This window comes from Sporobolomyces koalae, assembly GCF_050403365.1.
Source record: "Sporobolomyces koalae JCM15063 DNA, S_koalae_JCM15063T_v1_ctg19, whole genome shotgun sequence".
In the NCBI taxonomy this organism is placed as follows: Eukaryota; Fungi; Basidiomycota; class Microbotryomycetes; order Sporidiobolales; family Sporidiobolaceae; genus Sporobolomyces; species Sporobolomyces koalae.
This window is the reverse complement of record NW_027481752.1, coordinates 282,167-302,557: the sequence shown is the minus strand read 5'-3', so window position 1 is coordinate 302,557 and position 20,391 is coordinate 282,167. Positions and strand designations below refer to the sequence as shown.

The window sequence follows — 20,391 nt, the reverse complement described above, 5'->3', positions numbered from 1 at the left end:
CTTCCCTCCGACTTTATTTCCTCCGTTCGACGTCAACGGTTTGTGTCAGGATTCTACTTCTCTCAACAACCTGACTATCCAAGTCGTTAGATCGGTTGCAATCATGCTGGGTGAAAATTTCGTCGAGCATGCCCGGCGGAGCCTGCTCTTGCCTCGTCACGACAACACGACGTTCACGCCTGCCGAGAAGGCAGAGATGCTGATCGACCCTTACGACAAGTCTCCCAAATGTACGTGTCGCTGAAACTCCAGAGTCGAGCGAGTCCCGAGCTGAACACGTTGACTCGGAGCGGTCAGATGCCAAAGCTGCAATGATCTTTCTCTGTGCCGGCATCGCGCTCCTCGGCTTGGTCAACCTCTTCACCGTCCTTGTGCGCAACAAGAAGATCACCCGTACCAAGCGGTACAGGCGTGTCGTTGCCGCCTACCGCTGGCTCGAATCCTCACAACCCAAGGCAATCGGATGGATCCGCTTCCCCGCAGCGGGCGTGATCACGCTCATCACTGTCTTCTGGTTGTTCATCGGCAGTGAGTCAACAGCGTGAGCCCTTGCGATTGTGCGCTGTCGTTGATAGGTGCCTCTTTCGACAGTCTGGTCGTTTGCTCAAACACCCTACTACCGCTCGCGCTGGAACGTGGGCTCCCCTCCGCTGGCGATTAGGACGGGTCTCTTCGCCGTCGCACTGTTCCCTTTCATCCTCGCGTTCGGGGCCAAGTGGAACATTGTTGGCTTCATTGTCGGCTGTTCCCATGAAAAGCTTCAGGTGTTCCACCAATGGCTGTCTCACCTCTTCCGTAAGACTCTTCCACCTTCTCTATGCAGTTGCGCCTAGTTGACAAAGACCTGCTGCCGCCAGTCATCTTGTCGCTGTTACACACCTTCCCTTTCGTCGTGCAAGGAACCCATGAGCTCCGACCCAACACGGATGGCCTGAACCCTCACGGGTATTCGCAGCTCTACTACTCGTGGCACGTCAAGCACAAAGTTTGTTAGTCTGACGTCCGTGCAAAGGCCGTTTCGAGTCTGCTGCTGCTGACATTTCGCTTGCTCGACAGACTACTGGAGCGGTATCGCAGCTCTCGTGCCGCTCGCCTGGTTATGCTGGGCTAGCTTTACTCCGGTTCGAAACTACTCGTACGAGCTATTCAAGTGGATGCACATCGTCTCGGCGATTCTCTTTTCGGCATTCTTCTACATTCACTGCAACAATCTCCTCACGTCGTGGTCAGTCCAAAGTCGCACACGTCTCCCCTTTCCGACTTTGGCTGACTCAATCTCGCGTGCACAGGCACTACATCTTTGCTGCGGCGGGAGTCTACTTGACATCGGTTGTCGTGCGCTTCGGACTCCTGATCGCTCGTAATGGTCGTCGGATTGCGCGGGGCAATGTCGAGGCGCTTCCCGACAATTCGGTCAGGGTCACAGTACGCCTACCTCAGTCGGCCGGACACCGATGGACCGCTGGTCAGCATTATTTCGTCAACTTTTTCAAGGTTCGGCCCCTCGAAAGCCACCCGTACACCATTGCGAACGCTCCATACAGCGACCCAAGCTCCAGTGTAAGCGAGCAATACCTGAGCAGATCTAAAAGGCGATAGCTAAGCGGTATACGTCTCTCGTCAGGCGGGCCCCGACCGACTCGTCCTCGTGTTCCGCATCAACCCCGAACAAGGTCTTGGACCCCGTCTTCTGCGTCTCGCGAATTCAACCAACTCGTCGACACCTGTGTTGCTCGATGGTCCCTATGGTGGTCTCGCCTCGCAGAACCGCGATTTCAGCCGTCACAACTCGCTCGTCCTGATCGCAGGAGGTGCCGGTATCACACTCAGCACATCAGTCCTCGAGGAAGTGTGCACCCGAGTCCGGCGACGAGACGAAGGCGTCAGGACCAAGAAGATCGAGCTCATCTGGGCCGTCAAGAATGAGGGTAAGCCGGTTCGAGATATGCTACTCTGCCGTATCTGGCAGGTCGCTAATGCTACCGCTCCGCAGATGCCAAGACCTGGGTGGAGCAACAACTCGCCAAGGTCGCTGGGCAGATGCCAGAAGGGTTCATCACGTTCCGGCTGTTCGTGACCGAGACGAGCGCGTCTGTGGACGACAAGGCGGACAAGTTCGGGACCGAAACCAGCTCGTCTGTGCAGAGGTACGCAACTCTTCTCGGATCGAAATGCCGAATCGATCGATGTGCTGATGCTGCGCTCCAACAGCTCGGTCGCGACAAGCGCAGTCCCGTGGATCGTCGAAACGCGCCGCCCGTGCTTCTCGACCCTCCTCGCGGAACGGTTCAAAGCAGCGACTTGCTGTTCGTCGCTCGGAATCACGTCGTGCGGCCCCATGTCGCTCACGACAGACGTGCGACGAGCGGTCGCAGCGAGACAGAAGGAAATCGCCTTCGGAATGAACGGTGGCAAGGGAGTGGGCGAGGTCGAATTACACACGGAGGAATTTGACTGGTAGCGTCACCTTTGTGTAGCTGCGACCTGTACCCGAGCAATCGGAAAACGACGTGCACTGGAATTCTGTGCTCTCTTCAAGCCGCGGAGACAAGACAAGTTCCGCTCCTGCTTCTTGGACGGGATGCACTCTGCTGCGGTGACAATCTGGCTTTGTGATCGTGCTAGTCTCGGCGGTAATCTTTGCCGATTGCAACTTTGAGAACAGTGACCATGATCTGATACCGCGCAAGTTGAACGATATCCTATCCGTCTCTGTCGCAAAGGTTTCACCGTCTCGTCGCATCTCGTGAGGTCGCCAGTACAACTCACGACACTAGTTCTCGACTCGACTCAATCAACCATCGCCTGGTCGGGTCAGGAAGCTGTGCCTCTCGAGCAAACCTCAGAGGAGATCGTACCCCACACGCACCTGTAGCTTCCCGCAACAGGTAGACTAGCGCAGCATGCCGCCGATAGCATCCACTTCGGCAGTGGCACCATCTCTCTCGAATGCGGAAGCGCACGCAGAGGTGGTAGCGACCAAGCGGAACTCGCTCGGAAAGGTCAAGGACTCGTTCGCCGCCATGGCAGCCCAGGAGAAAGGTGAGCAATCCTCGATACGGCGTGCATGCAAAGCTCTTGAGGCGAGAACAGCGCGAGGAGACACGTTCACGGTGGTCCCCAGCTCGGGATATGCGCACGACTCGCTCGAGTGAGCTTGAAAGCTGACTGACTTGGATCAATGTGTGTACAGCACTCTGGAGTGACTCTAAATATCGCAAGTACGCGCAGGCTGTCGACAAGACATTGCAATCCTTCGATCAGGTCAACGAATGGGCAGACTTTATCACCTTTCTTGCTAAGCTGCTCAAGGTGCGCGACTTGCGTCCGTTAAAGCGTCTCGTCGCGTATCCTGACAAGAGCACTCTGTAATAGTGCCTACAAGGGTATCCACAATATCCCGTCATTCCGCACAAGCTCATCGTCGCGAAACGCCTGTCGCAATGCCTCAACCCTGCACTGCCGACCGGAGTGCACCAGCGAGCACTCGACGTGTATACACATATTCTGACCACGATTGGAGTAAGCTCAAGATGCGATGCTTCATGAACCGGGACTGCAAGCTGATCCACGGTCCTCCCCCGGCTCAATCTAGCCGGAGAACCTCCGTCGGGATCTTCCTGCTTGGTCTAGCGGCTTGTTCCCATTCTTTCAGTATGCTGCGACATCGGTCAAAGTAAGTAAAAAGGCGTTGTCCTCGGGGCACTTGAGTCAATATGGCTGCTGATCCGCGCGACCTCCGCCCAACAGCCGATCGTGCTCAACATTTACGAGCGCTTCTACCTGCCATTGCAAGCGTCTCTCCGGCCTGCCACGAAAGCCTTCATTCTTGCTCTCCTTCCAGGGCTCGAGGAAGAAACCGGCGAGTTCTTCGAGAAGGTTACTCGAGTAATCCCCCACGCGGTTTCGCTGTGACCAATGGCTCACGAGAGGATATGTGTGGCTAGGTCGCGGAGCTTCTAGATCGTGTTTCGGGAACAGTATCGCCAAGCTTTTTCTTCCAAAACCTTTGGCTCGTCCTGATTACCGCGCCCGCTTCTCGCATCCCGGCGCTCAACTACCTGGCACGTCGCTTACCAAATCTCGAGTCCGATGAGAGTACGTCCTCCCATCCAGATTCAAAACGGTGCTTGGACCTGCTCACCCATGCGCTCATCGTGACAGGTCTGACCGAGGTTGTCGGACAAGATGTCGGACTTATGATCCGAGGATTCGCCGCCGCCCTTGAAGACAGTCAGATCCTCGTTCAGCGGGGAGTCCTCGAACTTTTGAACACTACGCTGAAACTGGACAGCGTCGGTTTCCGAGAGTGAGCTCACTCCCCTCCTGTGCTCTCGCTAGAAAGAGTGGCTACTAACAATTCTACGATGACAGCACCCGTCGCGAGGACAAGATTCTTCTAGTGCGCGCGGCAATCGGAGTTGTGCTTCGGCGTGACCTCTCGCTTTCACGTCGGCTCTATACTTGGCTCCTCGGTCCGAGCGATTCATCCGAAGCTCAAATCGAGCACCTCCGCACCTACGGCCTCGATCTCTTGCACTCTGCATTGAAGTGTGATATGGATGTCCAGACCCTCGATACGGAAACGATTGAACGGCAGCGACCCTTCAAAATCTTCATTTCGCTGCTCGACAAGTGGGAAATCGGGGGCGACCTCACAGAAGTTCTGGTTCTTGACGCGTTCAAGTCGCTGAGGAAAAACCTGCGACCTGAAGATGACCACGACGAGGTGCGTCAAATCGCTGTGCAGCAAAGTATCGCGTGACACTGATGGAACGGTCTGCGAGAAACAGCTTCTCATGACTGGCAACATGCTTTTTGAGATCCTCGATCCTTTCCTGCTCTGGAAGCAGATTTACACCTCTCTCGGCTCAGCACTCACACAAGACGGCGGTACAGAGGTGAGGTTGTTGTCTCGCTCAACAGCATTCGTGTAAAGACATACTTATGACCTATTCCGCACAGCCCATCGACCTAGTGCGCTTCATCACTCGGACTTTCCGGCTGCACGACGAGGAAGTACAGAAACTACATGCTCCTTTCACGGCATTCGCGCTCTTGGACCGTGTTGAGGTATACTTGCTGAACTCCATGTTGTGTCGACTACGAGACTGACGCGATTTGGCCCATCAGTGCGCGCTCGGTGGTGACGACCAGACGCGAGCGTCAAAGCCGGTTCTTGCTGCAGCTTTGACGCTGGCGAGGGAATTACTAGCAGAGATCCCGTCGACATTCTACGATTCGTCATCAGTCCATGAGTCCAATCCTCCAGCTACACAATTGGCTCGATCGCTTGCAGACTCGCTGTATGAGTCACCCGATGTCAAATCTGCTTCACTGCCTGAAGTCGACGGACACGAACTTCTGGTGGGCGGTATCTCTACCGCGCTTCGCATTGTCGGACAAGCCGCCAATCCCGTTACGAGCGACACGGACCCTTCGACCGCGGCAAGTTTCTTTCAAGAGGCTATCAGAATTCTCGAGCTACTGCTCGATTCGACGACGCATCAAGCCTATATCGCATGGTCACCCAGTGAATGGATTGATTCGATGCTCCGAGTTCTTGATGGTACGGCCGTGACCGTGTCCAATTTTCCCTTGCATTCGGCCATCATTCGAGTCGCCCTGGACTTGGCGCAATCCCCAGCTGTGCAACCGAATCTGGAACAAGCTCGCAAGCGTATTACGCGCGCCCTCGCAAGCAGAGTAAGCAATACGGCACCACGAGTTTGTATCCCTCGTCGAGGATGAGTCGCTAACGCCACGAGACGATGCTTGCTAGTTATTGGAATATCTCCAACCGGGCTGTTCGCCATGTTACGTCGAGGCAGTTCGACTTCTCAAGGGTGTCGACACGCTTTCCGAGACCCGCTGCGTCGAAGCGATCATCGCAGAACAGCTGTCGTCCTCTCGCGAATCGGTTCGATTGGCCGGATTCGAAGCGTTCGGCAACCTGTGGCGCTTCACTGGTGAGATGCTCAGTCACTTTTGGGGAACGCACATTCAACTGACCCCTGGTTCGTACCGTCGCGTCTTTCAGAAGACGCTGAGCTACCAGGTGTGACTCTCAGGGTGCCGATGTTCCACATGCTCGACAGCTTGAAGAGCGAAGAACTCTCTACGAGAAGAGCAGCAGAGGCTTGGATGAGATGCAGTCTCAAATCCTACATTCGGTATATAGCGATCGTCATTCATGTCCGTTCGACAGCGCTAATTATATGAGCTGCCTGTAGTATTCTTGACCCTCTACTGTTCAGTCTGCTCGACCCGACCATCGTCTTCGAATCTTCCCTGATCAAAGTCTCCGACACACGGATACCAATTCTCCGTTACCCCCGCCCCTTCGATCAGCGCCTCGTACAGCATGTCTTGGACAACGTACTCGCATTGGCCAGGTTCGGGGGACAGGGGTTCATCAGAATAGCAAAAAGTTCCTGGTTGAAACATACCTTGGATCCGGCGCTTCGAGAGCGGGTCATGAGTTGTAAGATTGCAAAGATGCCCAAATGTTTGCTTACTGCAGCACTAACACTTCGCTCCTCCAGCTGGCTTTGACAACCTCACCTACCTCGACGGTCTCTTGACAGTTATACTCCGGTAAGTACAGAGGGGTTTGTCTACGCGACAAAGTACTCACATTCTTGCGTGTTCTAGAATCCTTCGGGCGGATCCAGCCCCGAGCTTGAATGGGAGTCTCGCTTCTCGCAATCAGCATCTTCACGCAGCTGTTGCCGAAATCCTGCAAGTTTTGGTTTCGCGTGGAGAATCCGACATCGTAGCGCTGCCCATGATCGAATCCGCACTCCTGGCTCGACTCTTCCTCAGCGTCAATCGAAGCGAGCTCGATCTACAGAACAAGCTGCTTCACGTCCTTCATTCTGTCATTCACGCCAATGCTGGTCAAGCTCGTCGAAATCCACCCCTACCGAGCGGTCCAGAGACTTCGGCACTCGAGAACACCGCACAACCCCCAGATCTAACGCACGACGAGTTCTTCGTACGGGTATTATCGGACGCCGTCTCAACCCAAAGTAACAACGCGATCATCCATCACTGGGTCGACTTTCTCTTGATGACCGTTTCTCTCTATCGACACTCGCTTCAAACAATCTTGCTACCGTTGATCGACCGTTTTGTGATCCGAATCCGCTCGCTCGTGGTCGACTTTGAGACGACGTATTCCAACTTGAGCTCGCCCACAAGCTTCCTCGCTGCAACCGATGCAGAATACACTGTGCTTGTTAACGCCCTCGAACGGTTGCTCGTCATGACTCTTGCCGAGTCATCCGTCGGAGCAGGAGATGACGACGCGAAAGTAACGGAACGGGGTCCGAGCGACGGCAGTACGGGAGGTGGATTGTTAGGTTACATGAGCAACGTCCTCAGCCACAGCGAGCTCGAGACATCGGAATTATCCGAGGAGACCAAGGTGCGGCTTACCACCTGTTCATCTGACCTTGTCTTGACTCGCGTGTCCCTCTTGCAGACAAAGCATAGCATCCTCGAGCGAGTGCGGGATACGATTGAACTCCTCCTATTCTCGTGGGAAGTCACCAGCGCCCTCGATATCTCTGCCGATGACGAACACGACTCCTCTCAGGGTTACTGTGCCGCTCGAGCGAAACTTCGAGCGCGGAGAGCGTTGGAACGTTTCTTCAAGACGATCACTTCAGACACTCTGAATACCATCATCACGCATTGGCGTCAATGTAAACCCGCTGCGGTATGTGTAGCTTTGTACAGTCAAGCCAGGGCCGAAGACTAATAGGTTGTTGTCTCGATGCAGGCGGATCAAACTTTTGCAATCTTGCAAGTCCTCGCGCCAAGTCCTCGCACTGTAGTTACCATGCTGTGCGACAAGCTCAATATCAAGCTTGCAGCAACTGTCGACAAAAACAGGAGTCCCTTTGCTCCGTATGTCTTTTTTCTCCCGTTCAGGGCGCTGGCTCTCGGACACTGATGCCGCCCCGCCCCACAGATCAAACGACGCGACTTTCGCTTTCCTTGAAACGTATCTAGATCGACTCGAGGGCCCGATGGCAGTTCAAGTCTGGAGTACGCTCCTAACTTACGTGCGCGACATCCTCGGCAGCTCCTCCACCAATCGAGATTTCGTGTTCCCAAGTCTTCGGTGCGTTCATATTCTTGTTTCATGTCTCAGCTGCGCTCATAGATCTCGGAGTCACTCCATAGGTGTTTCACTGTCCTTTCCGAAAAGGTCTCGCAAACTAGCGCTTTGGAAGACCGACGGATGCGGCGAGACCTGCAGGACACGTTCATTCGCCTGACCGACGCGTCCGTTCAGCTTGCGGGTCGAGCTGCCGAGTCTGGCGTCTGGGCCAAGCGGACTACAGCGGGAATGGTGAAGAATGGTACGCAATGACTGATCCTATTCCTCGCTGCTACTGACAACCTCGTTGTGTGCACAGGGGAGACCGACAGCGTTGTATCGGAGAAGACGAAGGAGGATACAGCTTCGACCGCGACCGAAACCGAACCAAAATCGCTGGCAAATACGCCACCTAACATTGCGCGAGAGGTGTGTCCTGAACATGAGCCGAGCCTACGAGATAGCAAGCTGACCTCAGATCATAAAGATTACACGGTTCCTATCAGACCGTGTTGTCGGCGACTTCCGACGCTTCCACGTCGATGCGGACAAAACTGTCACAGCGTGCTCAAATATGATCTACTATATCGTAGCGCCGGCGTTCAAGACCCGATCCAAGTAAGCCTACCTCAATTACTTCCTCTCGTTAGAATCTACTGATCGTAACGCATTGATAGATCGTTCGACGTTGATCCTGTTGTCTTTGAGCTCTTGCATGAGATGGTGAAGACTACACAAGCATCGAAATCTTGGCGTACCACGGTGGCAGACGCCTTTGGCGACAACCGCTTCTTCAATGCAGCTCCATCTGCACGCGCACAATGGAAACCGCTTATTCAGGCGCTGATGGCAGACAAAGAACGCTTGCCCGATCTGATAGGTAAGTCTGACCTCGCGTTGTCCTTCACGCATGCCAAGGCTGATATCCACTACATATTATCTAGGCAAAATATCGACCGTCTCATCCGCCAACATCTTTACCAATCGCGAACTTGAGAGCTTGTCGCGCGCTTTGAGCCTCAGACGTCTCACTTACGCGTTGTATTCTGGAGAAAAGGACCGGTTCCTAATCCAACTGCCCATCATCCAAGAGAAGCTCGTCGATCTACTCCGCGCTAGTGTCGGAGATATGGTGCATGCAGAGGTAGGTAGTGTACAGCAATCCTCCCTTCGCGATGCTCTTCTATGCTGAATCGCTGGTGAGCAGGTGTACTTGTGCCTTCGCGTCCTCTTCTGTAGGATAGGCAATCAGCACTTGGCAGGACTTTGGCCCGTGATTCTGACAGAGCTTGTAAGTTGCCCAGTACTCCTCTAGACAGGATCCGCTATTAATGTTGTTTTTCTTTCTTTCTCGATTGAAAGCTCCGTCTTTTCGAGTCACTCGTCGATCGCAAGGTGCCCGACAATTCTGATCTCTTGCAGCTAGTCTTGTCGGCATGCAAATTCCTCGATCTCACGCTGGTCCTGCAGACCGAAGATTTCCAGATGTACGTTATTCGCGCTGTCCGTGCGGTTGCTCCTCGGCATCTACTTAGGGTTTGTCTTTGTATGGGATCACAGTCACGAGTGGATGTTTGTGACCGACACCGTCGATGCGATCTATCCCCCGGACTCGTGGCTGCCGCAAGCTATCATGGATCGACTCGGCGAGATCTTGTCGGATCCGCAGCATGCTTCTGCCACGCAATCACCGTCAGCAATATTCGCTTCATCGAAGCTGAACGTGCCAGGTAGTACGCCAGGAGAGGACGCACTCGCACGCCCGTCGGCGCGGCGACCCCTACTGGCTGCTAGACGGCTCACAGCTATCTCGGAACTCGAGCCATTCTTTTCGACCGTGAGCTTGGCGGCGTACGAATCGATCTACAACGCGGGCAATCGGGTCGATTGGGATGCCGTGGAGACCATGCTTGAGCGGGATCTTTTCGAGGGCTGAATCCGAGGTCATCGAGCGCAAGATTCTTCGCAGTTATCTGTGCCCTTGTTGTAATTTGAGAAGCTATGAGCTGGTCCCCTGTCAGCGTGTCAGGCTATTCAGTTGGTCAGCCTTCAGGGAGATTCCCGCCAGATGAGAAGGTCTGGTGCAGTTCCTGTTTCTTATAAAGATTCCGCCCTCGCGTGTCCTGATTATACATATGACTCGAGTTCCGAGCATGCTGATCGTGCATCGGCAGTCGCGGCGGCCGTGAGAAAGCCGAATAATGACGCGTAATTGTCCGCGGTCATGCTTATGCCGCACAGTCCGAGTTGCTGACAAACTCGGGCGGAGTTGCGGAAAAAACGCGGAGCTCAGCAGCTCGCTGATTACACGATCGAACACCTCTTACCTCTACTTCTGCCGTCCATTCTAAGCATACAGTACTCGACACCGCCACCACCTTATGCCTCCATATTCGAAAAAGCAGATTCTTCCAAAAGGCGCGAGCTGCACAACGTGTGAGTTTCTCGAGACAGCCTGGCCTAAACTCTCAACGTGAAATCACAGAGACGTCCAGCGAGCTGACCTATCGTGTCTTCTTCAGGCAAACAGCGGAAGGTGAAGTGTGATGCCATTCGACCCGCTTGCGGCAGCTGTCAGCGCTCAGCTCGCTTTCGGCATGAGGATCCGTCACAAGTCCGCTGCTGTTACAACGCGACTGCACGTCGACGGGAGAAGGCGGTGGATACGGAGCAGGCAATGTGTGTAATTCCTATTGAGAAGAAGGAGCAGAATGAGGTTTCGGACATCGATGCGCTGGCTCCGTTGCGTGAAGGTTCGACGCAGTCTCCCTTCTTGGGTGGATGCAACTTTCTGCTGATACCGTCAGGGAGTGGATGCAGGCTCAATGAATCGCAATATCGAAACGTCAGCCTCCTCAGCCGTACTTGGTCACGACTCGCTATCGTCTGGAACCTTGCAAATATCCCCTGAGCCACTAGCTTCCAGCGACTTCTTTGACTCCTATAACCTCCAAGGCGACCAGTTTTCCCTTTGGCCACCATCGTCACCGGAATTGCCGCAGGAGTGGTCAGAGCGCACTGTTCTACGCGATTTGGATCATTTCTACGATTCCGCCTCAACCTCTTCGTTCGACCTCTCGTTCAGCGACTCGGCGTCCTCTTCTTCATTGAACTCTCCTACACTCGATCCTTTCGCACTGGCGGAAGAGCTTGCGCTCTACGAGACTTTCACCCCGCTTGCGCCGACTTTGTCGTTCCCAGTTTCGGACGAGCAGATGTCTCGATGTTTCCAACCTACCGCGCACGACTGTGAATCCTTGACGCTTCCCTTCTTCGCTCAACCAGCTTTGTGGTGAAAATATTAATGAATTGTAGATAGACTCTTCAGGAGATGTTGTACTTTCGTCGAAATAGAATTTCTTGTTGTATTGCCAGCAATACGGCTTCCGCTCACTTCTGGGCAACGGGTCTGGCGGGTCACATGGCTTGATCAGAGGGATTGCAGGGAGTGTCGGAACACAGAACCAGACTGACCTGATCCACAGATGGCCAAGGCGGCTCTTCTCGCGGACGATGTGCCAAGGAGTTGGCATATTCGAAGCGGTCTACGAAAAAATCAGTTTTTCGACGAGAACGAAGGATAACCCCGATTTGCAAAATCGACTGACCCTTGCGATCAGGAGACTGGCATGTTCGGTCGTGCCTTCTGTTTCGAGATGGAGCGTGCCGTCCCAATCCGGATGAACAACCTCGTAGCCGCCAGTGGTCCCACCCGCCGTTTCGAGAATACGACCTCCAGACAATTCGATGTTTCCTCGGTAAACATGTCGCTTGACCTGGTAGTGACCTTGAGGCGAAGCGAGCGAGACCTTTTCGCTTTCGAGACGAAGTGTTTGCTGAAGCTGCTGCACGAATGGTGCGAGACAGAGATCTGTGCCGGGATATCGAAAGGTGAGGAGGTATCCAGAGGCTGCGAAGCATACATGTTGGCAAGACATACAGAAGACGGGATTCGAGCTCGAGCTCGCGAGGATACCGTGGAAATGGCTAGGCGAGAAAGCCAGCATGTTGAGCCAATTCTATGTACCGATACGGACCTGTAAGGACTGCGCCACGCTTAGAGAAAGGGGAAACACCTACAGGGAGATGACCAACGACATCCCATTCGAACGAGAGGTCCCTCAAGAATTTCCCGTCATAGATCATCCTGCCCAAATTCCCGAAAGCTTCGATGGCAATGTTTGTGACGATGTCTCCTTTCCTCAATTGCGACCAAACTCCTTTGCCACTGCGCCAGATCTCCCGTTCGCACTCGATGAGCTCACCATCCGTCATCCAACTTTCACCCCGGTTTGTCGGGACCCATACACGAAGTTGTGGGGCTCTTGGGGGCTTGTAGACCGGTTGATCGTCGCTGACAAAATCGGGGAAGGAAGGGACCGAGAACGATGCGGGAGGAAGGAGACTCTGCGCTCGAAGGCGAAGCACGACTCGGTTCCAGGCCCGAGTCGTCGCTCGAGCGAGTCGCAAATCGCGGGTCGAGAGTCGTCCAGCACCGCAAGCTTTGGCAAAACGGCTGTACTGCTCGAGAGGAACAACTTGAGAGGCGCGAAAGGCGCCCAGATCGCGGAGGTCGAGCGTAACGATTTCATCGTCAGGTACCAGAGAGCGGACCTGACTTTGGACTGGGGTATAAATACGATAGCCTTGGGGTCCTAGAAAGCGTTCAAGGATGAGCTCGCGACCGTCGGTGTCGATCACAGACTTGAGGGCTCTGGACGTGAGACGCAGCGAGACGATATCTCTCCATCCGAGTGCCGGCAGTATCGCCATCAGCAGCTGCTGCGCCATTTGCGAGAAGGTTCGTTCGAAGAGGGACTGTATGTTGGCCCTGTTCTCCCTTGCTTCACTGCGCGCGGCGCTTCCTATCTTGACTGATTCGAGCGAAACGTCGACGGGCGTTGGGACTTGAGACTGCTCCGGAACGGGCCGTTGCGGCGGCAGAGCATCGCTCGTCACACTGCGTGTGGCTGGAACTGGGCTACCGATTTTAGGGCTGTCCGCGATATATCGGTCGACGAGCTGATCCGTTCGATAATTGTGCAAGCTTGACATTGGCTGTGAAGGTTCCATACTGTGTTGGACGAGTCCGCTCGAGATACTAGACCGACGACCTACTGTCGGTGAAGCGTTTCGATCAATAGAGCTCGGCAATCTTGTTATTGGCAAAGCCGTGGGGCCATTCGACCTTGTCGAGAGGGCTAGAGAAGCGGTGCGAGGAGGCGTCGTCTCGGTCGATAGTGGCTGATAGTGTGGAGATTCCGGATACTGAGAAGCCTGGTAGGGCCGCTGTTGAGCCTCGCAGGCCAGATTCAGGCGTTCTTCCAATGCGCTCCTCGCGCGTCCGTAACCTCGGATGGGCGACGCCGATGATGCGGTATGGTTTTCTGGCGTTGCACTCATCGATGCCGAAACGGCTGAACGCGGATAGTGAGGCGCCGCAACGGAGGAAGTAAGAGCTGTTGGGCTCGAGGGATGTGCATCCCGTGACCTCGGCGAGACCAAGCGAGGAGAAGGGTTCTGAGGGGAACGTTGGGTTGAAAACGAGACGGGGCGAGACAGATCGCCCTGTCGTATCCGGTTTGCAGCGGAGTCTTGAAAGCCTGGAACAAGAACAGATCAGCAACGAAGAAGGATAGCAGGGAGGAAGAAAATCGCATACGAGGGGGATCTTGTAAAGTCTGTAGCATGCTCTTGGCGAGTTGTCCGGAGCGTGGCGAGCCGGCAGGCGACGACGTCGGAGTTGTATAAGCACTATGGCTGCGGGAGGATGGCGAGCCGGCATAAAAGGACATGGACGGTGCGATGCCAACTACATTGTCTCCAGCTCGGGTGAAATCCAGAGTGGTCTGCCTGGGAGTAGTCGGCTGACCTCGATCACGATGGCCCGAAGAGGAGGTTGAAGGAGCGGTCGTTGACGACCGACGACTCGGCTGGCGCGGAGGGCTAGGTAGGTAACGAAAAGGCTCGTGCGAAGGGCGAGCTAGCCTCGGGGGGACTGACGCCTGATTTTCGGGATTCGTAGACGGAGCGTCTGTCCTTTGCAATGTCTGGTAGTCTGTAGGAAGCGGATACAGGTTATCCGACTTCACTGGGAGGTGAGAGGTGTATCTGTCCTCTCGCGCTGGCGAATCGCTCAGCGATGACTGCCGCGGATTCGAGCTGGATATCCTGTCCGGTAGCGGGCTACCGAGCTGCGTACTTGCCGCATCTTGAGGCGACATGGCGCCCGGTGGGAGCATGCGCGGAGTGCGAGGAGACCTGGAGGAGTCATACGAGTAGAAGCTGGGGCCTGTCTGTTCGAAATTGATGCCGGTCGTACGAGGGAGTGCTGGGAGAGACTGATCTCGACTTGGCCGTTCCGTCCTGGCTGCTCTTGTAGTGGACACGCTTCGCTCGCGGGAGGAGGGCCCCTTCACCGCCTCGTTCCCGGATCTTCCTCCTTCTCGCTGCCCACTGGACCCTCGGAGGTTGGCGTGTTGCGGCAGATTGGTCTCGCTTTTTCGACGAGCGAATAATGGCATTCAAGAGTGCTTTCAAGCCGAGGGTGTCGATAAAGGGTCCGCGATCAACATTCAACGGCTGCAATCTACGTTGACGTAGCCAATTCCAGTATGGCACAGTCGACTTCGCTATATTCGTGACGGATTATTGCTCAAGTGTCGCAGGCGATTCACCCGGTGGGCGTAGCGAGGTGCAGGCGAGACGCACGGTAATGATCATTAAACAAGTCAAACCTTTCTATTATTGTGTCTGACCTCGGGGTATGGCGCACAGAGGGTATCACATTACTTGACAGACTACGCGAGTTGAATAGAATACAAGGAAGATCCGAATATAATGAATAAGTGGAGAATATGACAGCTTGAAAGGCGGAATGAACCATAGCAACTCGATCAACCAAACAAGTAAGGAGCCGCAGCAGTCGCGCCGACCGCAACGGCGAGACCGAAGCCAGCGACCCACCGTCTGCCTTCGGCAACCTGTTGCTCCTCGACAGGCAATGCAACGACCACTTCGCGGCTCGGGAGCGCGCGCGTCTCGCGTGCGGCTTGCACCGGTACTCGACGCTGCTTCTTGCGGAACAGCTTGCCGAAGAACGAGCGATTGTCGACGATTTTATCGTCGTTGTCCTCGGCGACGAGGTCAGCGAGCGTGCCCGAGGTCGGCACCGACTCTTCGTCCCGGTCGTCCAGTTCGGCATCGTCGACTGCTCGCTTCTTCTGAGCTGAAGCCGGTGCTGACGGAATGTGACTCTCGCTCGCGAGTTCCGAGAGCGCCTTGGCGTCCTTGAGCGATTGCACGAGTTCCTTCGCCGCGTTGAGCTGTGCCTCGATCTGCTCGTCCGATGCGACGAGCCCGTTGGTCGTGTCGAGAGCAGAATCGAGTGGCACGTCAAGTTTGACTTCGGTCGTCTCTGTCACTACGCCGGTGTCGGGTGCAGTTGACAGCGTCTGCAAAATCGAAACGCCTTCTGCCGAGGCTCCCGAGAGGATCTGCGGTTCGTTAGCCTCCGATGCCGTCACTCGTGCTCTCTTCGTCGATCGAGGAGAGCGAACGACCGGGGCCTGGCGATGCAAGCGGTAAGGCGTAAGTTCCGGCGCGCGAATATACCGAGGAAAGCGCGCTTACCTCTTGCACAGGGCTGGCTTCGCGAGCCGACTGCGCTTCAGGGACGACATCCTTCGTCGGCGCGTCTGCCGGCTCAGGGTTTTCTTCTGCGCTTGGAACGTAATTGATGAGTTCGACCGTGAACCGCTGAATCGAGTACTCTTCTGCGAGCTCGAGTGCGTTCTCTGCAGGAATCCTGTACAGCGGAGCGAACCGAGGTGAGATTGACGTGGCCGGGAAAGGCGCGCGTGAGCCGGTATCGGTCGCCGTGGAGGGTGACGCTTACCAAGTGCCGCTCAACTTCTTGCTCTCGTTCAGCTCGTTGCCGGCTTTAACCGTGTCTCCGTACTTGCCGCGGCTGCCTGACGTGATCCAGCGCAGTTCGATGGCCTCGTCTTGCTCGGATGCTGTCGGAAAAGCCGCTCGGAACATGGACGAGGCGGAGACTGCGTCCGTGTCGAAACGCTTGATGATGTGTCTGGGCGGCAGCTAGGCGTCAGTCGTCTCGCTCGCCCTACAGGGGTGTGATCCTTGCTCCCGGTGCGCGCGCGCCTATTGCCCCACCTCGCGCCCCGCTCTGACACTAGCAACTTGCTCGATCGCGCTCGAGGTGGTACTATATACATTGGACAGAGTACTCACCCGGGCACACCCTTGGGCACTGGCACCTTGACACGCGCGATCCCGATGTGGCCGTTGTCGTCGCCCAAATCGAGGATCTGGGTCTTGACTCGGTACGTCTTGCGCTCCTTCTGTGCCGCGTCTGACCCTCCGACGGGGTTCATGAGGCGGTTGATGTGCTTGAGGGGCAAGGCGGGGCGTTGCGAGCGGATCATGCTCGCGCGCGGCGAGAGCGCTCGCTTCGATGCCGACCTGGGCACGCCAAGCGCGCTCGAGGCCGAGCCTGCGACATTCGCAGTCGGAACAGGAGGGGCCAGAGACGCGGCTCCGGCGGTCGCGTCGACGAGTCCGATTCCAGACGAGCGGGTTGAGCGAGTGGTGGGACCGGGCGAGGTCACTCGCGTCGGCGTCGACTGCCGCGAAGAGCGACGAGCAGGCGGTGCAGGGGACTTGCTGAGTGCTCGACCAGTCATTGCGCGAGTGTGTGTGGGTGAATGCAGTCGAATGAAAACAATCGCGGCTGAGCGTCGGTGCCCGATATCATTCGTTAGAATTGCCTATTTCGGCTATAGGTTGAACGAAACATCTCCCTCCATCCTGACCTCGCCCTCTGGAGTTCTGTGCCAGTCTGTCCTACACGACGTCCGATTTGGCTGCCGAGTATCGACTGATAGGCGCGACTCCAACATCGTGCCGGGTCATGCTCGAGCTCTCTCGGGCCGATCTGCTTGCCGAGCTCTATCAGTTCACTCTTGCGGACAGTCCAGATGCCTGCTTGATCACTGAGGCAACTTTGCGATTTCGACAGAAGACGGCGAGTGAATTCTCGACCCATTTCGAACCGGCCCTTCACGCTTAACCGTGCGCACCTCGAATAAGTACTACCGCACATTGGATACACCAATTCCGATCAAACAAACGCGCCTCCGGGTCTGTCGTCGAGGCTATACAGAACGGAGGCGGCGCGATACTCTTTTGCGGTGCACACGTTTCGCCGTGAAATGCCGATTTGCACCTCAATCGAGATTATGGTCGCCGTTCTTCTGTCGAGATCGCAAAGGCTGCCGTCGAAATCACCCAGAGATGTGCAAAGGCGTTCCTCTCGCACGTCCCGGATAAGCCGACGTACTCGCTGACCACATGCCTCGCAGAGAAAAGCAACTTCCGAGCTGATGTCCTTTCCGGATCGTGTCAAGAGCCACAAGAGCTCGAGCAGTCTTGACTGCAAAGATTGACAGGCTGCAACATGCTACTCCTCGACCTTTACCGGGACTGCCCCTCGCTGCTCTTCCTCCTGTTTCACTCCCTCACCGCCTGCGTCTACACTGGCCTTCGCTTTCGGTGCACGGGCCTTTCTCGGCTTCTTTACTGGTTTGACATCCTCGGCGGTATCGCCAGACTCCCCGATGAGGGTCTCGGCGCCAGCTTCGGCTTTTGCTTTGCGCTTCCTTGGAGTCGCAGCCTTCTTCTTCGGTGTCGTCGCGACGGCAGTATCGACTGGAGGATCTAGCGCTTGCCCTTCGGCATTGCGACCTTCAGGAAGGGGCGCAACGCCGTGCTCGAGCATGCCGTCCTCCTTCTTGAGCTCTTCGAGGTCGTTGCCGTTGACCGGGCTCGAAGGGATCGTGCCATCGGTCCCGTTCGCCGGGTCGTCGTCTTCGTCTTTCACTCCCTTCTTCGGCGTCTTCTTCTTGCTCGATTTCCTACCCGCGGTTTGCGTTGTTTCTTCCAGAGCTGGAGGTCGAAGGGAATCTGGCGAAACAAGAACTGACTACCGTTAGTTGCTGCGATCTCGCTTGCTGGCGTCATTCTCAAACTGACCGTGAAATACGGGATGCAGGCCATAGCGACGGTACAGGTGAAACACGGCCTGCTCCTTGTCTTTCGCTTCGATCATGAGATCTGTACAGTTCAGGTCAGTAAGCTATCCGATGGAGAGCGGTACTGACTCTCGCAAAACGAACCGATATCATCCGGCAGAGGGCTCGGAAGGTTCTGACATCGGTCGGCGTGTGCCCGTCGCTCCTATGACCAGGACGTACGCAATGTGAGCTCCCCTAGTTGTCCCTCTTCAGAGAGTGACAGTCTACGAGTACGCACCATGAGTGTCTGAGCGCCTCTCCGGGGCTCAGATAAGTGAAATTTAGGTCGAATTCCTTTCCTGGTCCACGTCGCGAGAATCCGCGGCATCAGGTCGGAAAGGGGTTGAGAAGAAGGATAGATCCAGTCGTGGTGGTAATCTTGCACAGGCAATTGTGGCGGATCAATTCCGACCTAAGAAGCATTCCCAGCGTTTTGGAGAGACATACCTAGAACCAAAGGTACGTTGAGCTCCTCACAGATGGGTAGGAGATCGTCTACTGAGAAGCACATCTCGTCATTCTCGAGCACGAGACGATCCTTGACGCCTTGCGGCAACTCCTGGTAGACCTTTTTGAATCGCTCGATTGTCGCAGGCTTGTCGTTGTAGGTTCCGCCTCCCTGCCGCAGCCCCGCGTTACCATCAGCGACAGCCTCTCTAACAAACGTCCTGCTGGATGCTCACATGAATAATCATCACCGAGTCTTGGTCAAGGCCCATACGGTCCATCATGTTGCAGTGATACTCGAGATCGCGGAAGGTGTTCTCGACAACGGGTCGGCGAGGCCTGCGTTCGGACAGGAAGGGTCAGACATCTCCCGACAGCATGGGCGATGTGGACAGACACACGATCCTAGCTGATTGAACTGTCCTGGATGAGTCGTCAATCGTACTCCAAGACGTTTGGCGGTGTCTCCAGCCTCTTTGAGCTCCTTTTCAGCGTATTCGAGCGAGTAGCCGTACTCGGCATGCCCGGCAAAGGGGAACATCTCGGAAGACACTGCGCGGCGAGAAAGGCAGCAACGCAATCGTAAGCGAGGACGCGCACACATGTAGCAAAGTGCTCAAGACGGACTCCTCATGAAGTGGATGTTGTGCGCGGCGTTCCATTTGATAATTTGATTGAGGTCCTACTCAAGCGCATCGAGAACGTCAATCGGGCCGCTCTTACCGAGTATATGTGTGCGCTTCAGGACGGGCAAAGACTGACCGACATGTTCTGCCTGCCCAGTTCTTTGAGGTAGGGCATGCCCTTTTCTTCATTCTTGATTGTATCGATACGGCACGTCCGCGAGCAAAACACGGGAGGTTTCAGGAATCGCAGGACCGTGTTGAGACAGGCGTATCCAAGTCGACCTCTGCAGAAACGTGCGGCATCTATGAGTCAGCGAGTTCGGCTGCAGCTAATGGGAAGAGCCGGACGAGCCTCACTTGAACGTGGTGGAGATCTCCTCGATCGGGGGTATTACATAGACTGGAGGCTCTTTGCCCTTGCGAGTACGCTTCGGCTTCGGTGGAGGAGTCGTTTCTCCTTCTTTGATCGCCTTGGCAGCGGCCGCCTTCGTTCTACGCTTCGCTTTCGGTTTCGGTTGTTTTGCCTCGATCTCTTCATCAAGTTCATGTACGTCGTCTTCATGATTCTCAGCGTGCTCGTCGTGCTCGTCTTGTTCTGGGGGCGGTGTGAGGAGCGCAGGCGATAGGCTCGACGATGGCGAACGGGACTGACGAGACCGCTCTGCGTGTTGGGCGGCTGCGGCGAGAGTGCGTGCGGCAATGGCGGCAGAGCGAGCAGGGCGAGTCATTGGTGCAATTACTCGTTGGAGAACTTGCATGCGATTCGCGTTCTGCAGAGAACAGAAGCCAGCCGAAGAAAATGTAGGCGTTGAATGACGTCGATGTGTCCAGCATTGGGAAGGCCTGCGCTACCGATCGAACCGTGTCGGGCCGGCATATCAGTTCTACCCCTCAGCCAACGTTATACTACATCGTACGACAGATTGTAGGGCTTATACTTGTGAAAGAATCACGCGACAGAAATGATCAGGTTGAAAGCTTGAATTTCTAAACAACATTTCTACTTCCTGGAGACGAAGAGCGATCGTATGTACATATCTTGAACAATGGGAGAAACACACAGATTGGAGGGTGGTCAACACGTTAAAAAATGGGAGGAGGGCGATACGGCGGA

At 55.4% G+C, this 20,391-nt stretch overlaps 5 protein-coding genes across 5 annotated transcripts; 2 read left to right on the top strand and 3 right to left on the bottom strand.

Moving 5' to 3' along the window:
• Positions 1 to 103: 103 nt before the first annotated feature.
• Positions 104 to 2,461, top strand: JCM15063_002774 (uncharacterized protein; the record flags this gene model as incomplete). Its single annotated transcript, XM_076679104.1, has 9 exons — positions 104 to 230; positions 298 to 528; positions 592 to 795; positions 858 to 989; positions 1,057 to 1,225; positions 1,290 to 1,560; positions 1,625 to 1,928; positions 1,994 to 2,147; positions 2,212 to 2,461. The coding sequence occupies 9 exons, from the start codon at positions 104 to 106 to the stop codon at positions 2,459 to 2,461; spliced, it is 1,842 nt and encodes a 613-aa protein (XP_076533864.1).
• A 442-nt stretch (positions 2,462 to 2,903) lies between these two features.
• Positions 2,904 to 10,046, top strand: DOP1 (Dop1p; the record flags this gene model as incomplete). The annotated part of the gene is made up of 27 exons (XM_076679103.1): positions 2,904 to 3,042; positions 3,194 to 3,312; positions 3,376 to 3,522; positions 3,596 to 3,676; positions 3,751 to 3,879; positions 3,948 to 4,098; positions 4,165 to 4,309; positions 4,375 to 4,729; positions 4,794 to 4,901; positions 4,966 to 5,073; positions 5,134 to 5,706; positions 5,783 to 5,969; positions 6,041 to 6,173; positions 6,234 to 6,484; positions 6,546 to 6,597; positions 6,655 to 7,429; positions 7,487 to 7,723; positions 7,787 to 7,914; positions 7,979 to 8,131; positions 8,194 to 8,372; positions 8,430 to 8,539; positions 8,598 to 8,728; positions 8,788 to 8,990; positions 9,055 to 9,254; positions 9,318 to 9,401; positions 9,473 to 9,597; positions 9,671 to 10,046. The coding sequence occupies 27 exons, from the start codon at positions 2,904 to 2,906 to the stop codon at positions 10,044 to 10,046; spliced, it is 5,379 nt and encodes a 1,792-aa protein (XP_076533863.1).
• Positions 10,047 to 11,500: 1,454 nt separating this feature from the next.
• Positions 11,501 to 13,513, bottom strand: JCM15063_002772 (uncharacterized protein; the record flags this gene model as incomplete). The annotated part of the gene is made up of 5 exons (XM_076679102.1): positions 11,501 to 11,519; positions 11,585 to 11,655; positions 11,719 to 11,981; positions 12,051 to 12,129; positions 12,191 to 13,513. The coding sequence occupies 5 exons, from the start codon at positions 13,511 to 13,513 to the stop codon at positions 11,501 to 11,503; spliced, it is 1,755 nt and encodes a 584-aa protein (XP_076533862.1).
• A 1,493-nt stretch (positions 13,514 to 15,006) lies between these two features.
• Positions 15,007 to 16,815, bottom strand: JCM15063_002771 (uncharacterized protein; the record flags this gene model as incomplete). Its single annotated transcript, XM_076679101.1, has 4 exons — positions 15,007 to 15,678; positions 15,743 to 15,917; positions 16,008 to 16,199; positions 16,364 to 16,815. The coding sequence occupies 4 exons, from the start codon at positions 16,813 to 16,815 to the stop codon at positions 15,007 to 15,009; spliced, it is 1,491 nt and encodes a 496-aa protein (XP_076533861.1).
• A 776-nt stretch (positions 16,816 to 17,591) lies between these two features.
• On the bottom strand, positions 17,592 to 20,035 carry JCM15063_002770 (uncharacterized protein; the record flags this gene model as incomplete). The annotated part of the gene is made up of 10 exons (XM_076679100.1): positions 17,592 to 18,094; positions 18,164 to 18,244; positions 18,307 to 18,367; positions 18,443 to 18,582; positions 18,652 to 18,823; positions 18,888 to 18,990; positions 19,053 to 19,203; positions 19,279 to 19,333; positions 19,414 to 19,561; positions 19,635 to 20,035. 10 exons carry the CDS (start codon positions 20,033 to 20,035, stop codon positions 17,592 to 17,594), a joined length of 1,815 nt encoding a protein of 604 aa, XP_076533860.1.
• Positions 20,036 to 20,391: the final 356 nt, after the last annotated feature.